Here is a 22748-nt window from a genome sequence, read left to right as displayed (position 1 = left end):
TTCCCGGGTACAGTCCAGAAAATAAAGAAACCGGGCTTCTAAGACTCATAAGGAAAACCTGATACTGAGGAAAAATAACATAAATCTCTAAATAACACATAAGACTACAATTGCCTCGTGGACCCAATAGTACAGTTCTCCAAAGATAATAGAAGAATGCCAGATTCTCCTTGTTGGCAGCACTAGAAGCACCTGCACATGGGGTGTCAAGTGCCATGACATCCAGCCCAGGCCTCTGTCTTCCTGCTGCAACTCTTACTCAAAGGACCTCAGTGGAAGTGAGAACCTGATCCACCACTGCCAACTGAACCAGGCACAAAAGCCATGGAAGAGAAGAAAGCCCAGCTGCCCACCCTCTTGGAAGCTCAGCACAGCGCCCTCCCTGCGAACCCTTACCTTGGCAGGTGTTGTTCTTCTCCTCATAGCCTGCCTTGCACAAGCACTTCCCGATGGGCACCAGCCATTCCCCCTCGGCACTGCAGTGCATCTTGGGTGCCTCCTCGGTCACCGAGTGGTTGATGCAGACACCCGACACCTCCAGGAGCTGCGAGGAATCCGCCCCCGTGATGGTGTCGGGGAAGCGCGCCAGGTTGCGGATCACCGACGGGCACTTCTTGTAGTACACGCGCACGGAGACCAGGGCAATGCAGGCGCCCACGTCCTGGAAAGCCAGGTAAAATCCCTTCTTTGTCAGGGGCCCAACGTCCCGCACCTCCGTGTTGAGCTTCATCACTCTGTCGCCGAGGTCTAACTCTGTGAAGCTCTCGTCAGCAGCAATGGTGTCAATCTTGATGTACTGGTTTTCTTTGATGTTCCTCCCATCTTCATCATCGGATTCAAAGTAATACATGTTGAAAGTCTCCTTGCAGGTCCCAAGTCCTCCTGGAAGGCTGTTACAGTCCCTCAGGGTGAATTTGAGCTCGATGAAGATGCGGGATGCCCCCTCATTAGAGATCCAGCTGGTCAGAAGCCAGTTGTTCTGATTCTGTTCCATTACCTTGCATACTTGGTATGTGTGTATCGGAGCGTAGTTTTCATCCACCTCGCCAATTTCTTCCCACTGTATAAAAAGGAAAAGTACTTTTTAAAACAGTCACAACTCTCAGCTTTCCCATCTAAAGAGCATCTTGGGTTTCAGAATTCAGGACTTGCAGGGGAAAGAAATGTTTTAATTGTCAAGCTTTCTGTACTAGAGGCTTGATACATTCCTGGTAAAGTCAGATAAATGATCCTTTATAAATAGAAAAGGATGCTAGTTAAAACCCTTTGTTTTAGACAGTTCAAAAGTGGGAAAACATATTGCTGGGTTTGTCCACTACTATTAAGTTAGGAAACAAAACAAAAGCAGATGGGGCCATTTCTGTGAGCTTTTCCAATACATCCACGGTTCGTCTGTCCCCATGCCCCCAGGCTCCTTTCTACCACATCCTCAAATCACTGCCCCACATAACGAAAAACACACTTCTACAAGCTATTCTCCCCCACCAAACACCATGCCAGAAAATCAGTGGAGTAATACACTAAATAAATGAGCCTTTGCTATCCCCAAGTGCACTAGTCAGGGTAGTTCTTGCTCATGCGAAGAGAAGATTACTTCCAATACAGGTTACAGAGATCTGCACATCTTGAGCTGTTTATGTGCTACACAGGTTTTTAATCAGAGCTTCAGGCAACTTTTTTGCAGTTTTGTGGGAATTGCAGCAACTGTTTGTTCATTTTATTTTAGCCATGCTCTGAAGGGCATCACTTGGAAGAAACGTTTCTCCTGGTGCCGCTCAGAGTCAGTAGCATCACAACTGTGCCTACCACAGATACACATTAGAGTTTGCTCTGCTTTTGACGACCATAGTGTTGCATTAAGAGATTAGATTAACCATCTAAGTGCAGCAAAGAACACAGGAGAGCCAGTGCTGGTTTCAGTTTTGTTCCCTTCTACTTTTGACCCACTCATCTGCCCCCCAACACCTGCTCCATCCTCTGCTCAGCATTGCTGCACACACCTGGTCACAGCTGAGGATGCAGCACAAAGGAAACGCACAGAGCATAATTCAAAGGTACTCCTGTTTCAGGCTGCATATCTTCTAAGGGCCAAAGGCCAAACTTTTTCTGCGGAAATACATCCTGAGATACTGTTGAGAGTGTTCTCAGCCCAGATGCCATTACCGAAGAGCTGAGATAGAACACCCTAAGAGTCAATGTAACAACAAGATATGTTTTTAAAACGAAATGTTGTTCTCACATTTTAAAGTAAAACAGCAGCAAGAAGTGACATGAGAACGTAACCTGATGGTACAGTCAGAAATGAATTACAAACACCACCATCAGAAAAACATTTCTTCTCCTGCCTAGCCAGGGATGTGAAAGTGGGGACTCATGCAGGAAGACATCGCCATTGTGATGTGCAGAGTCCACATGCACCACCAGTCTTCCAAGTAAGGAACCTAACCCAAAGACATTTTTTCCATGGCAAGTAGGACTTTCATTTGTAACCCTTTTTTCTACCTCTTGTGGGCTTAAACAGGCCACAACCCTGATTAAGATGTAATTGTCACTGGGCAGCACCACAGAATTGGACAAAGATGTGTCTGCAGTGAAAGCCACGCAGATCTGTGCAGGATTCATGCCTGACTTTAGGAGAGGCAATTAACTATTACCAGGAGAGTGACTGAGAAAAAATAAAAGTATGCAACACAGAATAATTCAGCAGCTAGATTTTCTATGTTCCAGTAAATAGGAAGGGTCTGATATATGAAATAAGAAGCAGAAAAACACCATCCATCAACTAGCATGGTTAATTTGAGTAATAATGTATACCGTACATATACATTTCCAAGTGAATTTGTCTAGTTTCAGCTAGGATAGAGATAACCCTCTTCATAGTAGCTCATATGGAGCTACCTTTGGGATTGTGCTAGAAACACTGTTGATGACACAGAGATGTTTCAGTGACTGCTGAGCAGCACTTACACTAGTCAAGGCCTTTTCTGCCTCACAGCCCATCCCACCAGCAAGGAGGCGTTGGGGGTGCACAAGAAGCTGGGAGAGGACACACCTGGGACAGCTGATCCACATGGCCAAGGGATATTCCAGGCCATATGGTGTCATGCTCCACACATAAAACTGGGGCAAGAAGAAAGAACTGGGGACAGGAAGAATCATGGCATTTGCTTTTGCAAGTCACCATTATATGTGAGGAAGCCCTGCTTTCATTAGGAGAGCTGAACACCTGCCAGCCCATGGGAAGTGGTGTTTCCCAGGAATTTCTTGGTTTACTTTGCTTGTGTGTGTAGCTGTTGCTTTACCTATTTTAGTGTCTTTCTCTTAACCCATGAGTTTTCTCACTTTCACCCTTCTGATTTCTCCCTCATTCTCTGCAGGGAAAGTGAAGGAGTGGCTCTGTGATGCTTAGCTGCCAGCTGGGGTTAAACCACAACAGTCCTTTTGCTGGCCAGTGTGGGGCTGGAAGGGTTTGAGATAACAACAGGTTTGATCTGAAGGTGCTAGATTGAAGTTATAGCTGTTACTGCTGTTGAGCAATTCATTGACTGGCTCCTGGGCTTGCCATGGGGCTTGATTGCCTCACTGCACACCAAAGCCTGGGGTTTGTTAGTGCCTGCTCCTTGGTTCTGCTGCTTGCTGAACTGCTGACCATGTTACTCTGCCAGGCCTGGCCACATCCTGATGTCAGCAGTGACAGAGCACCAGGCTGGCAAATGCCCAGGCCATCCATGATGTGACTGTGATGCTACACTGGATATGCTGCAGCTGCAGTGTGAGCTCAAGTTGACAGGAATGTGACCTGGGGTTAGTCCACGTGGGAGAGCAGCCCTAAGCAGCTGTGGATCCATTCCTGCTGGAGCAGGTGCATCTCAAAGCATCTGTGGCTGTGGTCATGTTGGTGTTGCAGCAGGTACACCCCTGAAGAGACTGTGGCACATAGACAAGGCTCCACTTTGAGCAGGTAAAATCCTAAGGGACTGAAGTCTGTGGCTAAGTCCAAAAAAGGAGCAGGAGCAAAGAGAGGAGTTCATTGCAACATTACCCCAAATGGTCCGGTCCATGAATAGGGACTGTAATGAGAGTTCCACCCTGCTTACCTGGAAATGGCAAAACACCAGCCAGCCCATGGGAGAGGTAAATTAATTCTTTGGTTTGCTTTGCTTGTGCATGCAGCTTTTACTTTACCTATTGTAGTATCTTTATCCCAAGTCATGAGTTCTCACTTTTACCCTTCTGATTTGCTCACTCACTGGGGGGAATGAGAGAGGGGCTGTGGGTGTTCAGCTGCCAGCTGGGGTTAAAGCATAATACTATATAAAGGTGAAGTCCTATTTTTATAAAGGTGGTGGTGATTCTCCTTTTAGTGAAAAGAGAGAGTAACCCTCCACTTCCCACAATCCACAGAGGGGTCCCTGCCAAACAAGCCCAGGGGACAGATGAGCACATCCCAGTATGGCCCAGGAAAGACATAATGACTTTAACTTTGCTTTTTTCTGGCTGAAGGTCCAAGGATCACTCAAACAACTGCTCACACCAACAAGCATACACGAGTAAGTGTTAACTTCCAGCAGGAAGTGGGGCAAAGCATCTCAGCACTGGAAATGGCTCAGACCAGTTTCATCACATGGAGATGTTTATGGATGGCTGCAAGGTACACAGTAAAACGCTGTGCACCATCTAAAGAGCATTAATGTGTATTTCTTTAACAGAACTGACATTTACAATGACTGTGATGTTGCAGTAATATCATTAGTGACCTAACTTGAAGGCATGCTGAAAAACATCACTTGACTTTTTTCATACTTGCCAGGTCAGTTTTCAAGGACCCAACCGTGATGCTCCCCAGAGTTATGCACTTAAGCTCATTTCCACTGCTGCTTCAGGAGTTGTGCTTTTGGGAGTGAGTACAAAGTTCATTTGTTGAAAAACAAAATGCTGTGATTCTAATGGTTGCTTTCATGCACTGAGAGCACTAAACACCATGAGGATAAAGGTCCAAGCATAAATACATCAATGAACTGTGCCAGAGCCTTATCTCAGCTGCAAGAAATGGCACACGGCCTAACATCTCGGGCTTCAAGATGTGCTGCACTTCCAGTACTGCTCCCCAGATCAGAGCAAATCCTGCCATCACCACCTGCCATCAAACCTAAAGCAATCATCAGAGCATGAGAAAGGGGAGGTGCTAATGAGCTAAGGCTGCTTATCTCTGTATAATCCTCAAGCGAAAGTCAACTAGATTTTATCAGAGCAGCCAGTATTGTGCAAAATCTCTGCTCTATCATTTAATCTTCTTCTCCCCTATCTGCATGTAGGACTACACCCTTTCCTTTCTCTTCAGCTGGATCTGCCTGCGCCCAGAGACTGCAGGCAAGCTGCCACCCTTCTGTTTTTACATCCCTCCACGAGATGGAGATGCCAGTAAGAGCCCCTGCACCTTCTGCCTGGTCCCAGCCTCCTAGTCACTACAGACCTCAGAGAAATATTTCAGCCAGCAAAGAAATACAAAGCACAGGATGACATGCAGTGCCTTACAGTTAATGAGAAAGAAATCCCACCACATTAAAGAGACAGCATCTAGATAAAAATTATTGGCATGAAAAAAAATTAAGTACAACTGAAAAATTGTGTAATGTTATAATTCCTCTCCGCAGCACATATTTTTTGATATATAAATCAACCCCATCTGCAGGATTAAAACAAAAGTGCAACCATTAATTTGGTGGTAAATGTTTTCTCTACATCTTTAATAGCCCTAAGAAGGAAAACACAAATGCATTTCAATGGCCTGATGTTAAATCATTTATAGAAGACCTATTTCTGAATCAGAAATTTCCAGCACACTATTGCTGGCAAGTGAAAATGCAGCTCCATCAATAGGAAACACACAGTTCATACAGGCTGCCTGTCTAGAGAAAGGCCAAAGATATCACACATCTAACTAAAGATATAAGAGTTAAAAAAGCATTCAGTGGAGCAGCCTTGGGTTAAATGGACAATTTTAAAACACATTCACCAGCTGTCTGCTACTCAGGCTTGTTTCTAATCTCGGAGATTCCAGGAGTGCAATTTGCTACCACAGCACAGCGAAAGGCTGCTGCCCCAAAACCAAATACTGACAGCAGGGATGAACATTTCAGAGCTTTTGTTTATTTGGTTTTGAGGGGAGGGGGGGTTGCAGTACTAATTTTTGTTACTGGTCTTCACTGACTCATTCACTTTCTTTAGCATCCACTAAAGGCAATACAGACATTTCAAGCCTTGTTCCTAGTTCCACACATCCTTGCACTGCTGAAAAAGAAATTAGGCATTTAGCAAAATCCTAGCTAACTTAAGAGGGAAAGGAAGCTTAAGATCATTAAGCAAAAGTGTTCCTAAGACTTACCTGAAACCTTCCCATCAGGACTCCCTCACTCCAAGGGTGGTGAATCTGCCTCTCTTCCCACTACATATTTCACAGGCTCCATGCTACAAGAAGCCTCATCCTCTCCTATTTAATTTTCCACCCTGCCACACAGAACTCTGCAACATATGTGTGTTAACTCAGGTATCTGCTGACACAAAGATGTAAAACTAGAAAAGGATTTACGTATTTTATCTTTTTTCTTTTGGAAAAAAGCAAGCCTGGCACAGATCTCTGATCTCAGGCTTTGAATGTGTGAAAGCATCAGAGATACTCTATGTGCTTTGCCCACAGAAGGGCAATTTTACCTCAAAATGCTGCTGTCAAGGCCACCACGAGCACATACTGATGCAGAGGACAGTGTGGCGTGGTGCTCTGCAATCCCTATGCCAAGTGAAAAGGGGACACCTGATGCCCTTTCAGAAGGGCAAACCAGCCTGGTGTTCAGCTCAGTACCATTTATCCTGCCTTTCATCCTGGTAACATTTGGGCAGACTCTTCGATTTCCTTTTATGCAGCTGATGTTAAGACCTGGCTGCCAATCAATAGCCTCCAGCTTAGCTCCCCCACAAATGCTCCCTCCTGCTACTCAACTTTATCTTGCAATCTGCTTCTTCCCTCCCATCACAAAACCCAAAAACTTGTGGGTTTGTTATTTTTTTTTTTTAGCTACCTGCTGGTTTCCACTTGCTATCATATTACACAGCTAAAGCAAACAAGCAGCAGGCTTTCCTCTGCGCAGTTTCAGTGACTTCAGTGAGGTCACATAAGGCTAAATCTCTAGTGAAAGCCAGGCAGAGCACTACACATCTTTTCTTCTGCACTGCAGAAGGTTTTGCAGCGCTGTGCTAGTTGTAAAATAGGGCTGACTTTGTCACTATCTTGCCTATTGCAAAACAGCACTTACAAACAGGCCAGTCCTGTTTCAGGGACTTCAAATCCTGCCACCAAATATTGCCAGTGTTATCAACAGAAGCTGATATGTGGCATTGCTCAGATTTTCAGCTCAGGAGGTGTAGGATTAAGCAAGAGCCTGATTTTGCTTGAGGTGTTTCAGTCTTCATTAAATGGGTTTTGCTTGCTCAAAGAACAAGAACACAAAAGACACAGCACCCAAAAAAGTCATGTTACTTTTAGCTCCCTCTACAACAGTGACCAGCAGGAGCAAGAGTTCTGTCTTGAACACTGGCATTGGCAAGAGGTGCATGCATAACCTCTGCGACCTACTGATCATGGCAGAGTCCACCAGCACCTGGATGAGGAGCTTGAGAGGCCTGGGGTAGTACCCCTCACAGCAAGGCACAGTGATCCAAACCACTCTCAAGCAGCAGAAAAATGCAGTAACCTGGAACAATGCTGCATGTTTGTTTGCAACCCTGCTCTTTGCAATGGGTGAGCAGCGCAGAGACATCAAAATAACATTGTCCAGCTTTTTCCACCAGTACCAGTGCTTAAAACAGCACTCTTGTGCAATAGTTTTTAAGCCTTTCTGCCAGGGTAACCACACAGGTTTAAGACCCAATTTTTGCTTTGGGGCAGGGTGCCTGCTCACTGGGACAGGTCAGCAGCTTCTCCTCTGCTGCCCTGCACCAAAGGGTGGAAGGACACCAACTAGAGCCACATCACTTTTCCCAGTAAATCACAAACTTGAAGTACAAATAATCAGGAAACCAGAGCAATTCATGTACTTGGATCAAGTCAGGAAAGAAGGGAAGGGAGCAAAAAAAATTTAGTAAAAGAGAAACCAGTTATTTTGAGAGCCTCACAAACCTTGTCTTTACCATCTTCTCTTCTTGAGTTTAAACAAAATAGAGGCCAGATAAAAAAATTATGAAAAAACTGTTCTGGAGTAATACAAAGTACTTCTTTCAGCCTCAAACGCAATTTTAAATTTTGGCTACCAAACCACAAAAAAATTATTACTTGTGCAAATTTTTCCAATACCAAAATCCACTTTTATAATGCAAAAGGTGAAGTTTTTTTTACACTTCCTCAGCCTGGTTTTAGGGGCTTTGGAGCTCATTTTCAGGCAGGAGCCCATGTCAAAAAGAAACCGCATTGAGTTCTATGCAAACAACATTTGGCAAGAGTTTACTAAAACCTTTAAATACCAGAAGCAGTTGCAACTGTCTGGGATCTTGCTATTTCCATACATCTGACAGTGCCCCCACCCAAGGCTCAAGCCTCATTTGGATGGCAATTTTACAACTAAGACATTTATACATACAGATATATATTCCTACTGACAGCAGTTACCAGTCAAGCAAAAAGCATAATGGATAACAGAGGACAGAAAGCATCTGATTAATCTCCCTACTCAGGCAGAAATCTGGCCTAATGAAAGCTGAGTCTCTGAAGAAGGATCTTAACGTTTTCTGGTGGCTTGGCACACTCCCAATTTCTCCAACCAGGAAAATAAAACAAAAAATAATAATGATATGGGCTACTTTTGGGCTACTCTTCTTATTTTACTACTGGATTGCAGTTTCCTGCAGTTTCTTACAATGCCACTCTGGTCACTAAGCTGCATAGTCCGGTTAACACACAGCTTCAGAATATCCTGAGGTCAATTAGCTGAAGTAAATATGAGTTTCCTCACTCATTACTGGAGATTTCCCAGCAAGAAGCTAAAGATCATTTTTCATACACTAAAACATAAGTGGAGGAAGCAAATAGCAGAAAGGTATGAACTGGCAATTTAAAGCATGATTTTGAGATGTGCCACATCAGACTAGTGAATTTTTTTTTTCCATTTCTATATTAGCCAAACACATATTCCCTAGCCCACGTGTGATAGTTACCTAGCAGAAAGCAAACTTAGAAAGTCACTTCCATTACCACCCCCTCCAACCACCTCCCACTGAAAGGGCAAATCCTCACCTCAGCAGAGTCACAGGAACTGCCAGATATGCTTCTGGATGACCCCTTGCCATGTGTGGGCAGCAAAAATGCCAAGAGGAGAAAAAGGGCCTTGCTTCATGTTAAAGGCTACTCCCCACTGCATCAAGAGTTAACAAGACTCAATTTCACTCGGTGCCAAGGTTTCACATTTGGCTTTGCACTCTGACAAAGGGCAGGAGAGTGAATAGCAAAGATGGGGAGATAATTGATGTTTCATCTCCACTATAAAAAAAAAAACTACACTGAAAATGGGCTGGGTGAATGTTCACAGCACCACCACGCTCCATCCTAACTGCTGCCAACTGCACATTCCAATACTCAGAACAGCTCATCAGCAGACATCAGCTTTCAAAAAATGCAACTTTTAGAACTGAGAGCTTAAGCATCTGGGTGGATACTTTGGTATCTTACACTGTTTTGGATATTTTTAATTCCACCCAGGTCAACCTTTCATCATCCTGTGTGCAATCAGGACTGCTAGAAATCCTCCTCCTGCAAGAAAGGTTCTCACACCATCACACTGCTCAGAGCTGAGGGAAAACACCAAACAGGAGAGCCCCACACTGAAACCATGAGGTAAAGCATGACTGCTCCTCTCTAGAAGAGCTACATGTGAAGACTTTATCAGTCACCTAAATTTACATGGAGAACTCCATAATCATCAACTCCTGTTGTGTAAACATTTGAGTTTACTACTTGAACAAATTTTCAACACGACTTTTTATTTGTAGTATGCACGTAAGGTTTGCTGCCACACCTTCAATTTCTGCAGCAGACTGTGCAGGAGACTTCTCAGTGAAACTCCCTATAAGGCAAAAGTGTTGACAATTCCTGGATTGCTCTGCACCACTAACTAGCTGAGAAACAATGGAGATTTCTGGAAAGCTGTGATAGCATCTCAAAACACAAGCAGCAATTTGCTACACAAAGTACCACCCAAGAAAATGGATAAGAAAGAACAATTAAAACCTTAAAAATTACTTTAAGTACATGCTTATGAAACATGTTTTCTGTTCAGAAACCTGCACAATTCAAGCTGTTGAAAAATGGAGAAACATCAGGACAAAGTCACCTAGACTTTTCAGTCTGCACGCCAAGATACATGGGGGGAAAAAAAAGAAAATGGGACTGAAGTTTAGCTCAGACTTTGACAATTTGCATGATCAATGAAAGATGTCAGCACCAGAATCCAAATGGAATGAGAACCCAGCTGGAGGCCAGCGGAACTGGAATGACAAGGAGCACCAGCCCCTCCTCAGCATGCCTAATCAGGCACTGCGCCAACCTCCCTCCTTCCCAGAACAAAGCAGCGTGCTGGCTGGAAGACCCCCTCCCCTCACACAGTTTTATTTTTTTAAAGGTTTGAAATCCTCTGTACATCTGAATTAAAACATCCATTTCACATCAGACTGGCAATTGAGGGGAAGACAATGGAGACGAGCGTGAAAGAAGCAATGAAGAAACACAATACCATTAAATCATTTTTCACTGCCTAATGTTACACTTATTGCAGAGCAATTTAACAAAGGCCAGAACAAACAGTATTGACACCACATGGTTTAACACTGGGAGGCTGACAGAGCCAGATTTTCAGAAGGACTCAGAGCAGGACATAAATGTTAGGTTTATAACCAAATGCTTGGATTTTCAAAGCTTTTGGGATATTATTCACATTACTTATCATCTGATGATACCAAAAGTTTCACAGAACAACTTTGAAAAGCAGGAAGAAAGGAAGTTTTTCTTGTTACTTTAATGCTGACCTAATATTTAAACAAATCAAGATCTATGGGGTGATTCTGTTTACTACAACTGAAATAACACAAAGTATTTGGTTTCTTCTTAATGCACAGAACAGCAAAACTTAGCAAAAACTAAACTAAAATCTTAATCGTTATGATGGTCATTGGCTTTTTCTAATTCCTTGCAAGTGCATACACATTTAAGAGTTTACAGTAAAAAAGTACTTGATCTAAAAGTGCATTTAATGAAAGCAAAACAGATTAAACTTCCTGGTTTTCTAGTATTTCAGGAAAGTGACACAATTATCCACGTGCTGCACTGGCAAAGCCTAACCTCTCAGGCGTACACGAATTTGACCAGACTACAGAGGGCCCATACACCGTATCAGACCCTCCAGCAAATGCATTATTTTGCCACTGCTCCCTGGTCTCTAATCTACCCAAAGCTTTTCAGAGTGATAATATTACATTCATGGCTTAGGCCTTGACAACTGCACCCATAAATCAATTTTAAACCTCACATTAATCATCTTTCTGTAATCAGTGGCTATTCAGCACAAATTTACATCTCATTTCTGTTGGCCAAACAGCCACATTAGAGCTTTGAAGCTTATTCAGGCTTAAATGATTATATTCCCCTAATAAACACTGAAGTCCTCTCAGTCCAGCTGCTGTGAGCTGCATTAATGACATGCCGTGGCAGCAGGGGCCATCTGAAGCCAGCCCTGTGCAATGCTACGAGCAGCAGCCGCCTTGCCAAACACATTTCCTGCATTTCCAATACTCTCAGAAGGAACAAGGAGGCTGCTCTGCCTGTGCAGACCCTCCTATGGGAACTGGCATGTGTAGCAGACACACACAACACGAAATTTACTGCACTTCCCCTTAGCAGCTTCATTTGCCACCTCCTGAATACAGGGGGCCATGAGTAAAATACCCAAAACCAGATTTCCTGATTCCCCACATGCTGAGCACCTTAGCTTACTTTGAGTTCGGTGACAGTCCTTTTGAATATGAACCATCTACAAAACCCACTTTTCCCACTTGTCAGACAGCTCTAACTTTGTTCACAGCACCACCAAACTGTACCTTAGTGTGCTTTTCTTTGATCACCTCAGAATTAGATATTACATTTTTAATATCTGACTGCGACTTCCTTCCCTGTTTTATTGTGTGACAGATTATCACTCAGGATTACAGTAAGCAGCTAAAACATGATCAGTTCAGGGTAGATCTTGCATGTACTTGCCTGCAATCCCTATAGTGAAACAATCCATTCTGATTGAACAATGAATAATTATTTAATTAAAGAACCTTGGCAGGCCTACATTATTAAACCTGCATAAAAAGCCTGACATTGATTGTATATTCACTTTCAGTTAAGGTCTGAATCAGTATGCTAAGATCTAAAAATGAATGAACAGAATGGGTTTATTATAACTGTTGTTAAGTACTTACCCCACTATAGGTAATAAATTATACATGTGGATGCCTGGTATGCTTATTCCACAACATAATGAAACTTTTAGTTACTTTTTATTCTATGGGATTTAATTCCCATTGTGTCGGGTTTATGTTACTATTTAAATAAGGCACCAGAATTACACGGGTGTAAATCTGCTGGACAAAGATGCAACCCAGACCTCAATGTTCCTTTTAATCTGGAATTGAAGAAACACAGATGTGCTCAATTGTTTGTGACAGATGTCCTGTGTCCTCACCATTTCACAAAGAACATGTTTCATATAACACAACATACAATGCAACCTCCACACTCTCCTGGTGTCTGGCAACCACGGAAGAAGCACTTGAACATCAGCATGCCATGGCTAGGAAAGCAAATACAATCATGTGCTAAATCCCCAGCTGGGACCTCTGCAATGCAAAAATAAATGCTGTTTCAGCAATCAGCTGTGATAATGCAAAGTCTAGGAAAGCTGCTGAAGTTTTCAGAAGAAACTGAAAAAATTTCTTCTTAAGCAAGAGGTAAACCATGGCTTAACTTGATGGTAATACTGCAACACATACACAGAGAAAAAAGTTCTGTTATCAGCTTGCTTTTGCTAAACCAACAAAAGCTCCCAGAATTTAAATTAAATGCTTTTGAAGAGAAGGGAAGATATCTTGTTGGGGGGCAGGGCATAATCAACCACAGTGAGAACTTGCCATGGGAGTCAAACCATCATTCATCATCATAAGGGGCATGCAAGGAAGTTTCAGAAGAAAGTATCTGATCAGGTAGCCAAGCCCACGATGAGCCACATATATTCATCACAGAAGTACGGTGGGTTAAAGCTAGCACCAACATGCCTGTGCCATGTGGGAGTAGAGAGTGGGTACAGAGATAATTAAGATTCATGTATATTGCCCTCACCAGGTTACAGTAAGAGTCTCTTCCAGACCCAGGTCCCTGAGGCACAGAAGTGAAGAACACCTAAATGCTGAAGACATGCAGTTCCTCAAAGAACAAACTACCAAAAATAGTTTAAATAGAAAATTAAGTAATTGGTCTATTGCTACATCTCTGGCTGCTCAGTTAAGCTACAAGCTCTTACTACTGCTATTTTCTATCCAGGGTACACTGGGATTAATGGCAGGTTAGAAGTTGGAGAGGCAGAGCAGAAAGAGGAAGTAAAAATACGGACATGGGAAGGGGCTACATTTCCTTATGAGAACCCAGATTGCCACCAACCACCCCTTCCTCCAGCAGATTTGGGCTAAGGCGGGTGATTGCAGTTTGTAAACACCTGGTGGCAATGGACCTGCTGGATTTTGGCCACCTTGAACGTTGTGATGTGCCATCCTGCACAGCTCCAGGCTTTGGTGTTTCCTTTCAGTGCTTCTTCTCCCCTGCCAGCCCAGCAGGCCAGTCAGAAAGGCACAGGCAAGGGCCTTGGCTTTGGACTTGCTTATCAAAGAGACATTCTCACAGTGGGCTCATCCTTGAATGAAACCATCTCAATTTTGCCCAGCTTATGGACAGAACTCAAGTTAAATTGCAGCAACAGCATTTTATTGCTAGGCAAGATGATTCTTGTCTTAAGCCTGACTTTTTGGTAAAAAGTTTTACATAATCTTCAGGAGTCCCTGAAAGGCACCACTTGGCACAGAAACTACAGATGTTTATTTATCCAGCCCTATCCTAGGCCTTGCTCTCACTCTACAAAATGGGTTGATTGGCCATTTCACACTAAGAGGAAATTACAGCCACAGTTTGATCATTATTTAGCAATTAAACCATTGAATCACTCCCATTTCAATTTTTGTCTCATCAGCTTCAGCGCCTTTCAGCAAACCTGGATGCATATTTCACCAAGTGTTGAAGTTTGAAAGGAAAAGGATGAGTGAATGTACTTTGAAAAATAAATTAAAAGTACAGTTCTCAGAGGAAGAGCTAATTACCATAGGAAACAGCACTTTTACAGGTTATGTGGTTAATTGACATAATTCTTCTTACCAATACACACACTCACTGCAAAGAAGACTGCTGAAGAAATGGTACTCTGACGCTGAAATGTTGTCCCCATAGTGCGCAACACATAAAGCTTTCTAATAATGTTTGCTCTCATCCATAAATTATTGTGCACAAAGAAACTTAAAACAGTAAGCAGTGAAAGAAATTTTGGACCAAGTAAAGGGATTAGCCATTTAGGGGAAGGACACAAAAACGTCTTGTTGCTTCTCAATAGCTTCCTTTCCCTTGTGAGCAAGTGACATTGGACCTGGCCCAAAAGAACTCTTCCACTCATACACACAAAGGGGAATTTTCATATTTGTGCCAACTGAAGCAATCAGACAGGCCATCCAAGCACTCAGGTGATTTTGGTTCTGTCTTCTCTGCTCAGGGATGCACAGTCCTGAGATGCAGCAAAGTTTTTGGCTTTACTTGCACAGCAGCTGGTGCTGAGCCAGGACTGAATCCCACCTTTCCTAGGGCTTTAAGAGGCTACAAGGTTATATCTTCCACTGTAACAGGAACCTTTCTTCCTACCAAAACCTGTGTAGGTGCACCCATTTAATAGCACATCCACCTCCTAGGGACTCCCCTTACCACATATCCATCCCACAGGTTCTCTAATGACAGTCTTCAGCACAGCTCTAGCCCACATTTTCATGTCATAGAGCATCTTGCACTGTTCTGCAATTCCTACTTGCTGCAGTAACCAGCTGAGCAGGCACTAAGATTTCCTTTTCACTTTTACCTGGTTTCCATCACAAGGATGATTTTCTTCCCAATTGTCTCACAGAGCAAACAAGATACTAATTTTCTAATTTACTTTCAGAATTAATTTCAGCAACAATTTGCTAATATGGCTTTCAGAAAGCCATTTTCTTTTCAAATGGCATCACTTCAGCTAGAATAAATTGCAAAGGTCCCACAAGAGAGTCCACAGCTACTCAAGAGATCAAAGCCCTACTTCACAGCACAAAAACCCATTAAAAAATTAGAGAAGGCTGGGAGGTAGCTAACTTGCCTGTGGCCTCTTTGCCTGAAAAGAGTTGTTGGGAGAAGAAAGAGAGGAGTAGCATGTACCAGTAAAGTTAGCAAGAGGAGGCATGGAAAGACCCATTGACTGAGAACTGAAGTTTGAACAATTTGAGCTAAAAAGATTCATTTGTCATACATTAAGGACAGATGGATGTTGGTACAAGCTACAAAGGGATATGGACTTATCACAAGAGGGTAACTCACTCAAAGAAATCTCTCTCCAGAAGATGCACTGTGGGCCAGATCAAGGTTACAGACCTGCTCCAAGGACTCCTGAACAAGTTTCTGCACCGTATGTGCCACAAGAGATTCAACTATGTAATGTTAACAGAGCCAGTGGCCTTAAATCCTATGAAGGTACACCACCATTACCTTCAGCCCACACCTTAGCGTGCTTTTCTCTTTGTGCTTTCTCCCAACCAATTGTTTTACCCCACCAGCACTGAAACTGTGACTCGCTAACAAACAGAAATAGCATGTCTAGAATGTCAATGATTTGCAATCAACATATTTGAACAGCAGGGTGTTGCCCAACTTTCTTCCTTAATACCATTTTAATTCCTTATGTATTTACTGTAATACAGGAAAAACAACAGTTCTCAGTTTTAAAATTCTGCAGCGCAATAAAGGAAGGAAATTTGCCAAGTAGTATCTTTGGTCGCAGCACTGTGTGTAAAAAAAATTGTTCAGACTCTATTTTGTCTCTTTGCTGCTTTATTTTTAAATAAACAAAACAAAGGTTGAAGAAAAGGAAGGGGACAATCTGTTTTTTAAAGGCAGCTTAAATCAAGACTTTGCTAATTTAAGTCATTCCCAGTTCAGTAAAACACAGGACACCTACAGCATTAGCCCCCGTTTTGGATTTAGTTGTTTTCTTTACCCTTGATCAATGGGGTCTCTATGGAATCTTCCAGCAGGGTCAGAGGCACCAGGGAACTCATTTGGGAAAAGCTCCCCACATACCAAAAAAGCTCAGCATAGATTCTGGCTTCTGACAAGGACCCTCTGCAGCACCTGGAGAGATGCACAGGGACTTCTGCATATCCAGCTTCAGCAAGGTCAGCCTCTGCAAACTGCAGTGCTGAGAAACACCCTAAGTTAGCACTGGAGCAAGACAGTTCTGCAAGCAAAAAATCTCTCCGAAGTGCTTTGCTCAAAAGGGACAGAAACAGAGAAGTCCAAAAGGTTTACCTGGGCTATTGGTATCAAAGAAAACAGCTTTGCAAACACCAAGCAAGGGCTGCTTAAAATTCCCTGCTTTCTCTTCAACACCTTTCACAGCAAAAGCCTTTTACAAATATTACACAGGCAGCATCATAACCAAATCCCCCGGGGGCTAAAGACATTTGCCAGGTCAATACACTTACGCAGCTCTGAGAAACAGGCTCTGCCAGACTTACTTACTGAGACTCCAAAGGACACACTCCTGCCTATCTGTGCTGCCTGTCCACACTGAGACCACCCCTCTGACTTAAATACACCAGACTCTGAAGAAGCAGTGCTTTGAAATTGAATACACAGGGCTCGGGAAGCTGAGCTTACAGCCTGAGTAATCGACATGGATATTCAATTATCATTAAAATTAATAAGTAGGACAACAACCAAATCCCTGGATGGGTTTTGATTATCTCAGTCTGGGTATTTATCAGAATTACTCTGACACACTAAGCCATTGGGCTCTGGCTGACAGGCACAAGTCTCTCCTTAGCCCACTGGAGTTTCCTCTGCATTAGAAGCATCAGGACATCCAACAGCAGGAACAGACGAGTACCACACGGGAAATGAGATGGGTATCTGAAACTGTACAAATAGTTTTGATTTGGTCTGAAGTCCATTCCCAAGTGAACTACTCATTTTGTTCCCGTTCAGCAGCTGTCCTCTGCCTCACTATAATTCTGCAGACTGACAGCAGTCACTGCTTTTGCAGGAAAGCACCAAGCTCCTTCCAGCCACCTACCCAACAGTGTACCAGTGATCACAAATCACTTATTTCCTGATCACGTGACAAGACTGGTCTAGTGATGGACATAACTAGCAATTCTTTTCTAAAGCTTCATCATTTTAAAGTTGGTTTTCCCATTACTAGAGTGAAAATCAAGGCTTTGGCTAATTACTGTATTAATCAATATCAATAAATTTAAGAACGCAAAGTTAACTCCAGAATTGGCAGACATATTAAAAGTATGTGTGTTGCCATTTAAATTAACTACACAGAAAAATTCAGTTACTCAATCTGTCATCAAAATAAAAAGCAAACAGTAAACCAGACAGAGATTGTGTAATGAAGTAACTTTATCTTACAGGATTGTATTTGTGGTTATGACTTTATTTGTGTAGTCTAGAAGGATTTGTGACAAACTGAATAATCTTGTAATGATTTGTAATCACAACACTGGCTAAAATTTAAGGGCTGACTTTACATTCGCACTGCAATCAACTAAGAAAGTCAGCACATGCCCTACAGTTCTAACCACTTAAAATTATGTCTTGCAAGGAGCCCCAACAGCCCCCCAGTTTGGAGGTTTGAGGCCAAGGCAAAGCTCTCAAGTGTATCTTTCAATTTCTGAAGCAAATAAAGCTAAAAAGAACAAATCTCAACACCCCCAAGGCTTCTGAACAGAAGACCAAAGGTTATATTTTTGCTGTCCTTTACTGTTGACTGAACGGGGAGCAAGCCACGCTGAGCAGGCATCATACAGAGCACAAGTTATTTTGATGACCCTCAGCTTTAAGTGACAAACTGTGAGGACCTCCAGGCTGCAGCAGGAAACCAGGAGAATTACATCAGTGCTGTACCTGGAGTCTGCAGGCTGACCCCCTGCCCTTGTCCCATCCCCACTCCCCCAAATTAAAACCTCAGGTCCCAATGAAAAAGGCAGCCAACACAGACAGAAAGTGCTAGTTTTTCTGAACAGTTGGAGGAAAAAACCCCAAAATTCTTAAATCCTCTTTTTCAAAACCTGACAATTTCACCCCTACACTTGGTATCTGCTGAGTACAATTAGGTCTTGGGGTTATCATCCAAGAAGGAGTGGCACCTGTGCATCACAGTAAAACTCAAACACCTCAAAAAATTAATTCTAAAGAGCACTTTCAATAAATAAATATTTTAAGAAGTCCTGTCATCACCTCCCCTCCCACCCTGCGCTCACTCACCTGGTCTTGGTCTAGCTCACAGCCTAAGTGAGGCACTGATTTGCACTAGAGGAGCACCAAGGAGCTCTTTCTCACAACTGATACCAAACTGAAAATGGATTAATGATACCTCAAATCATAGCAAGAAACACCCAGCGCCATCTTCTCCTGATAACTGTCAATATCATGGTCAATATCCTGAATACTGTCAATATCATGGGAAGAATCACTGGGGTTATAGGAAGATCTCTGAAGACAAGGATTAAGTCACTTGTCCCAAAATATTTTTGCTGAAGTCAAATGCAAAATTCTGCAGCATGAAAGTTCAGTCCTCTCCCCACTTCAGAGCCAGAAGTTCTGATCTTTGAAAGAAAGCATCCCAAGGAGAGCAATTATCCACAGAAAACACACATCTTTACATGATTCTGGTTTATCTTAGTGCAGCAAAAGTAGCAGATCTACAGGACACGATATGCCTCAATATATAGGTAGCTCATATACATGGAAAACAATAAGATTCAGGCCTTAGTAATGGGGAACCTCTTTAAAAATTTAAATGCATCTACTTTTTTGACAAGGTTTTTTGAACTTGATTTTTTTTTTTTAAATTCTCATTTTGTAAAGTCAAGAATTAAATATAATTAAAGGAGTTGCCTGGCACTTACTTGAATAACAATGACAAAGAGAAAGAAGTAAGAGTACATTAAGCTAAATGCTTATCAAAGCATTTTGGCAAGAACCAAGTACCTGATAATACTTTCCTTGGAAAGCAGCAAAAGGAAGCAAATAAAGGACTGTGTGGAGGTTTCAGCCTGATCTGACAGATCCAGGCTTTAGAAAGCCACCAGCAATTTTACTCTTTGCCATTATCAGCCTTCTCTGAGCTGTCCCAGACATGCCCAGCTCAGCAGGCAATTTCTTCTACACCTCTTCCATCACACCATGCTGATCCACAGTCCCCACTCTTCTCAGGGGAGCTTTCATCCTTACCAACCCCGGGGCTCAATCCTGCCTCCTCCCTGCAGCTAACTGGCAACTCATCCATGGATTGTTCCTTACTAAGGCCACTAAGATCATACAGGGGTAGGTGAGGGTCAAACTAACATGCAAGATGTCAATCACTCCTAAATATAGATCACTATTACAGCATAGATGTGTCTTCAGTAAACCATCTTGAAATAGAATTAAGAATCAGTGATGTCCCATTACACATGGAAGAAATAATTGCTCTCTACCCTAAATACTCACAACTCCCCTCGGGATGGCACAGTTTTTATATTTTGAGACTATTTCAGTAGATTTTTCCCCCCCAAAATCCTCTGCCTGGCAGAGGAAGCAGCAGCCAAACCATGTTCTGCAATTGTTTTCTACTCACTGTTCATCCCGTGGGGTGCAGACCATCAATCACCGTGGCCTGACAGCATACAATATCACAGTGGTATCTCAGAGATGACTGATAGCCAGGTGTCACCCACACTCCTCAACAGGGCTTCATCACTCATGTTGAAGAGCCTAAAGGCTGGAGAGAAGGAGGTACCACTCTTCTTTGGAGCAGAGCTAACACAAAAGCCTCCAAAGCATGATTTGCATCCATGTGTACTGCTCATACCTAATCTCCAATCTGTTTTGCTACAGTACTTTCAGTATTAAGCCAACAGACCTCATGGTTACTGTTTTACTTGCACACACTAAATCACAGAGTTCAGTATGCCTTTTCCCTCAAAGTGAAGATGCCCGAAGATAAATTAAGACTATTGACCCAAAATATATTAGGACAAGAAAAGCTTTGAAATAAAACACTGTCATTTTCTTTCAATAGCCAAGAACCCAGTCCCAGCTTCCACTTTCTTATGTGCATTTAGCCTTCAGCAACTGAAAAACACCCTGTTTTTCTGATCAGGACAAGCAAACAGAAAATCCTGAATGACTTCCATTAACAACTTGAAAAATGGATGGAAGTTTGTTCTAACAATCCCAGATGTTCAGCTGCTGAACTGTTTCTTAATAGTAGGATAACCACATACCAGGACTTTGCAGCAACACAACAGTCAATTGGAAAGCTCTCCTTTCAGGTTTCCAGCTAGGTGAAGAGTCTTCAAATTAGCTCTCTATTTTTATTGTCCTCATTCACCGTCTACACACAAGGCAATGGCTTGCCATGAAGACAAAATACCAGCTTCCCTCTTTACATTATTTTCAGGAATTTTGCATTTCAAATGTTCTCCTTCTGAACACACCTACTAGGTGTTTACCTTTTTGAAGCTAGCATTCTTTCTTTTTAATGGTTTATTTTGAACTGGCTTTCCTGAATAAGTAACATCAAAAAAAAATAAAAAAAAAATCAAACAGTATTCTTGAATTTACTTACCAAAAAAAGTGCCATTAACCTGAGGAAAAATATATGCTGTCAAATGGGGCCAGTGCATTTGAAGTCTTATAAAATGATTATGCAATTAAGTGATAAGTAATGCACTGATATATATATTTGGCGCACGAACCAGTAAAAAACATACTTCAAAAATTCATAAAATAAGCTATAAAATCCTAATGCATGTTTTGAAAACCCTGGGCTGTTGCATATGCATTCTGTAATGGTAATATTTTATTCTGTATAGTTTCAGATTTTCCATGAATGCACTACATTAATACATTTTAATTGTATGGTTACTAACTGTTGGATACCAGTATTTCTGAAATTGGCACAAAAGCAACAAAGAAAACAATGGTTTTAGAAGATAAAGCTCTTCAAAGCTCTTTTATCCCCCAATGTAATTCCTAGACACTAGAGAAAAAATAAGACATTTTAGCATGAAAGGAGATTATTGTTTGCCCAATGAGCCTGTGTGGAGGAACCTAATGCTGACAACAGTATTTACAAAATGATATACTGAAGGATCAACCTTTATTTTTCCCCATGTAGAATATATTATTCCAGTAATACAGTTCCAGCCAAGATAAAGATTTGCTTTATTCCTAATCTCACTAGTATTAATTTATTTTACAATACCTTAGAGTACTCTAGGCATTTTAGATCTCCTTTAATAAGACCTACACCTCGCCAGATGCTGCTCCCAAATAAATGCTGATTTATGTCAACAGCACACAAACCAAAGGGCAGCCAGCTGAGAGGACAGGACAACAAGAGCAGTCTCGAATGGAGTGAAAAGATTAGATTTCAGATACAAAAGGAGATATGAGAAAGGACATGAATTAAATGGTAAGGCTATACAATGAGAACTCCTGTCTAGCATGAGTGTCTTTAAAAGTAGATAACATATTGCAGCTCACATGTTGCAGGCATCAAGAGTGAATCTTAAATGCAGGTTAATGGATGAGTAGCAGTAACCTGATTTTAGTCAGGCCAAGATTAAAAAAAGTAAGAAAAGACAAACAAATAGTAACAAAAAACCAGCAACACCCAATACCCACCATTACCCACCCCCCCCAAAAAAAAAAAAAAAAAAAAAACCAAAAAAAGGGCACACCAAATTTCAGAGGGAAACAGAAACAGATCTCACCCTAGACAGAATCAGGACAGGCTTTCAGACAGAAGGGCTTCAGACTTAGGGTTGCAATAGGTCAGAGCAGACCACCTGGTTTGGTTTGTTCCTTCAGAAGAGATGAACTCAGCTTTGACCAGAGTAGCAGAGAGAGTCCAACCTGCTGTCAAGAAACCTCCTGTGACAGAAATCCCACATCTGCCCCACAGACTAACCATTAGAAGCCACACTCCATAAAATTTACCCTGAACCAGTCTAGATGAAACAAATACTGCTTCTCTTGTCCCACCCATTGCAATCCTGGATGAAAGCTTTTTCCCTTCCTCCCTGGTGGCTGTGGGCCAGCCCAAGACTCTGTGCTACACCCAACTCCATCAGCCTTCTTACACAGGATGCAATTCCCCATTGCTAAGCTGATCTCTTTAGATTTTGATTGGTATAACAAAGCTTTGTGAAACAAATGCAGCTCTATGAGCATCGCCAACTCATCAGGGAAACCCACCCATGTGGACAGTAGTCTGCTGGCCAAATTCACCTCTCATGGCAGTGCCCTACTCCCACTGAACTCCAGCATCTTC

General features: G+C 42.3%; 1 protein-coding gene across 8 annotated transcripts in view; it reads right to left on the bottom strand.

Annotated features, from left to right (window-relative positions):
* EPHA5 (EPH receptor A5) overlaps positions 1–22748 on the bottom strand; it is a 226803-nt gene that overhangs the window by 182327 nt on the left and 21728 nt on the right. For all 8 annotated transcript variants that reach the window (XM_063156546.1, XM_063156548.1, XM_063156547.1 and 5 more), the window contains exon 3: positions 397–1060. In XM_063156546.1, the coding sequence (XP_063012616.1) occupies positions 397–1060 (664 nt within the window). The remainder of the gene's footprint in view (positions 1–396; positions 1061–22748) is intronic.

The sequence above is a fragment of the Melospiza melodia genome, chromosome 5 (genome assembly GCF_035770615.1).
Source record: "Melospiza melodia melodia isolate bMelMel2 chromosome 5, bMelMel2.pri, whole genome shotgun sequence".
NCBI lineage: Eukaryota > Metazoa > Chordata > Aves > Passeriformes > Passerellidae > Melospiza > Melospiza melodia.
The sequence above is the reverse complement of the archived record's forward strand: the minus strand, read 5'-3'. Positions and strand labels throughout refer to the sequence as shown.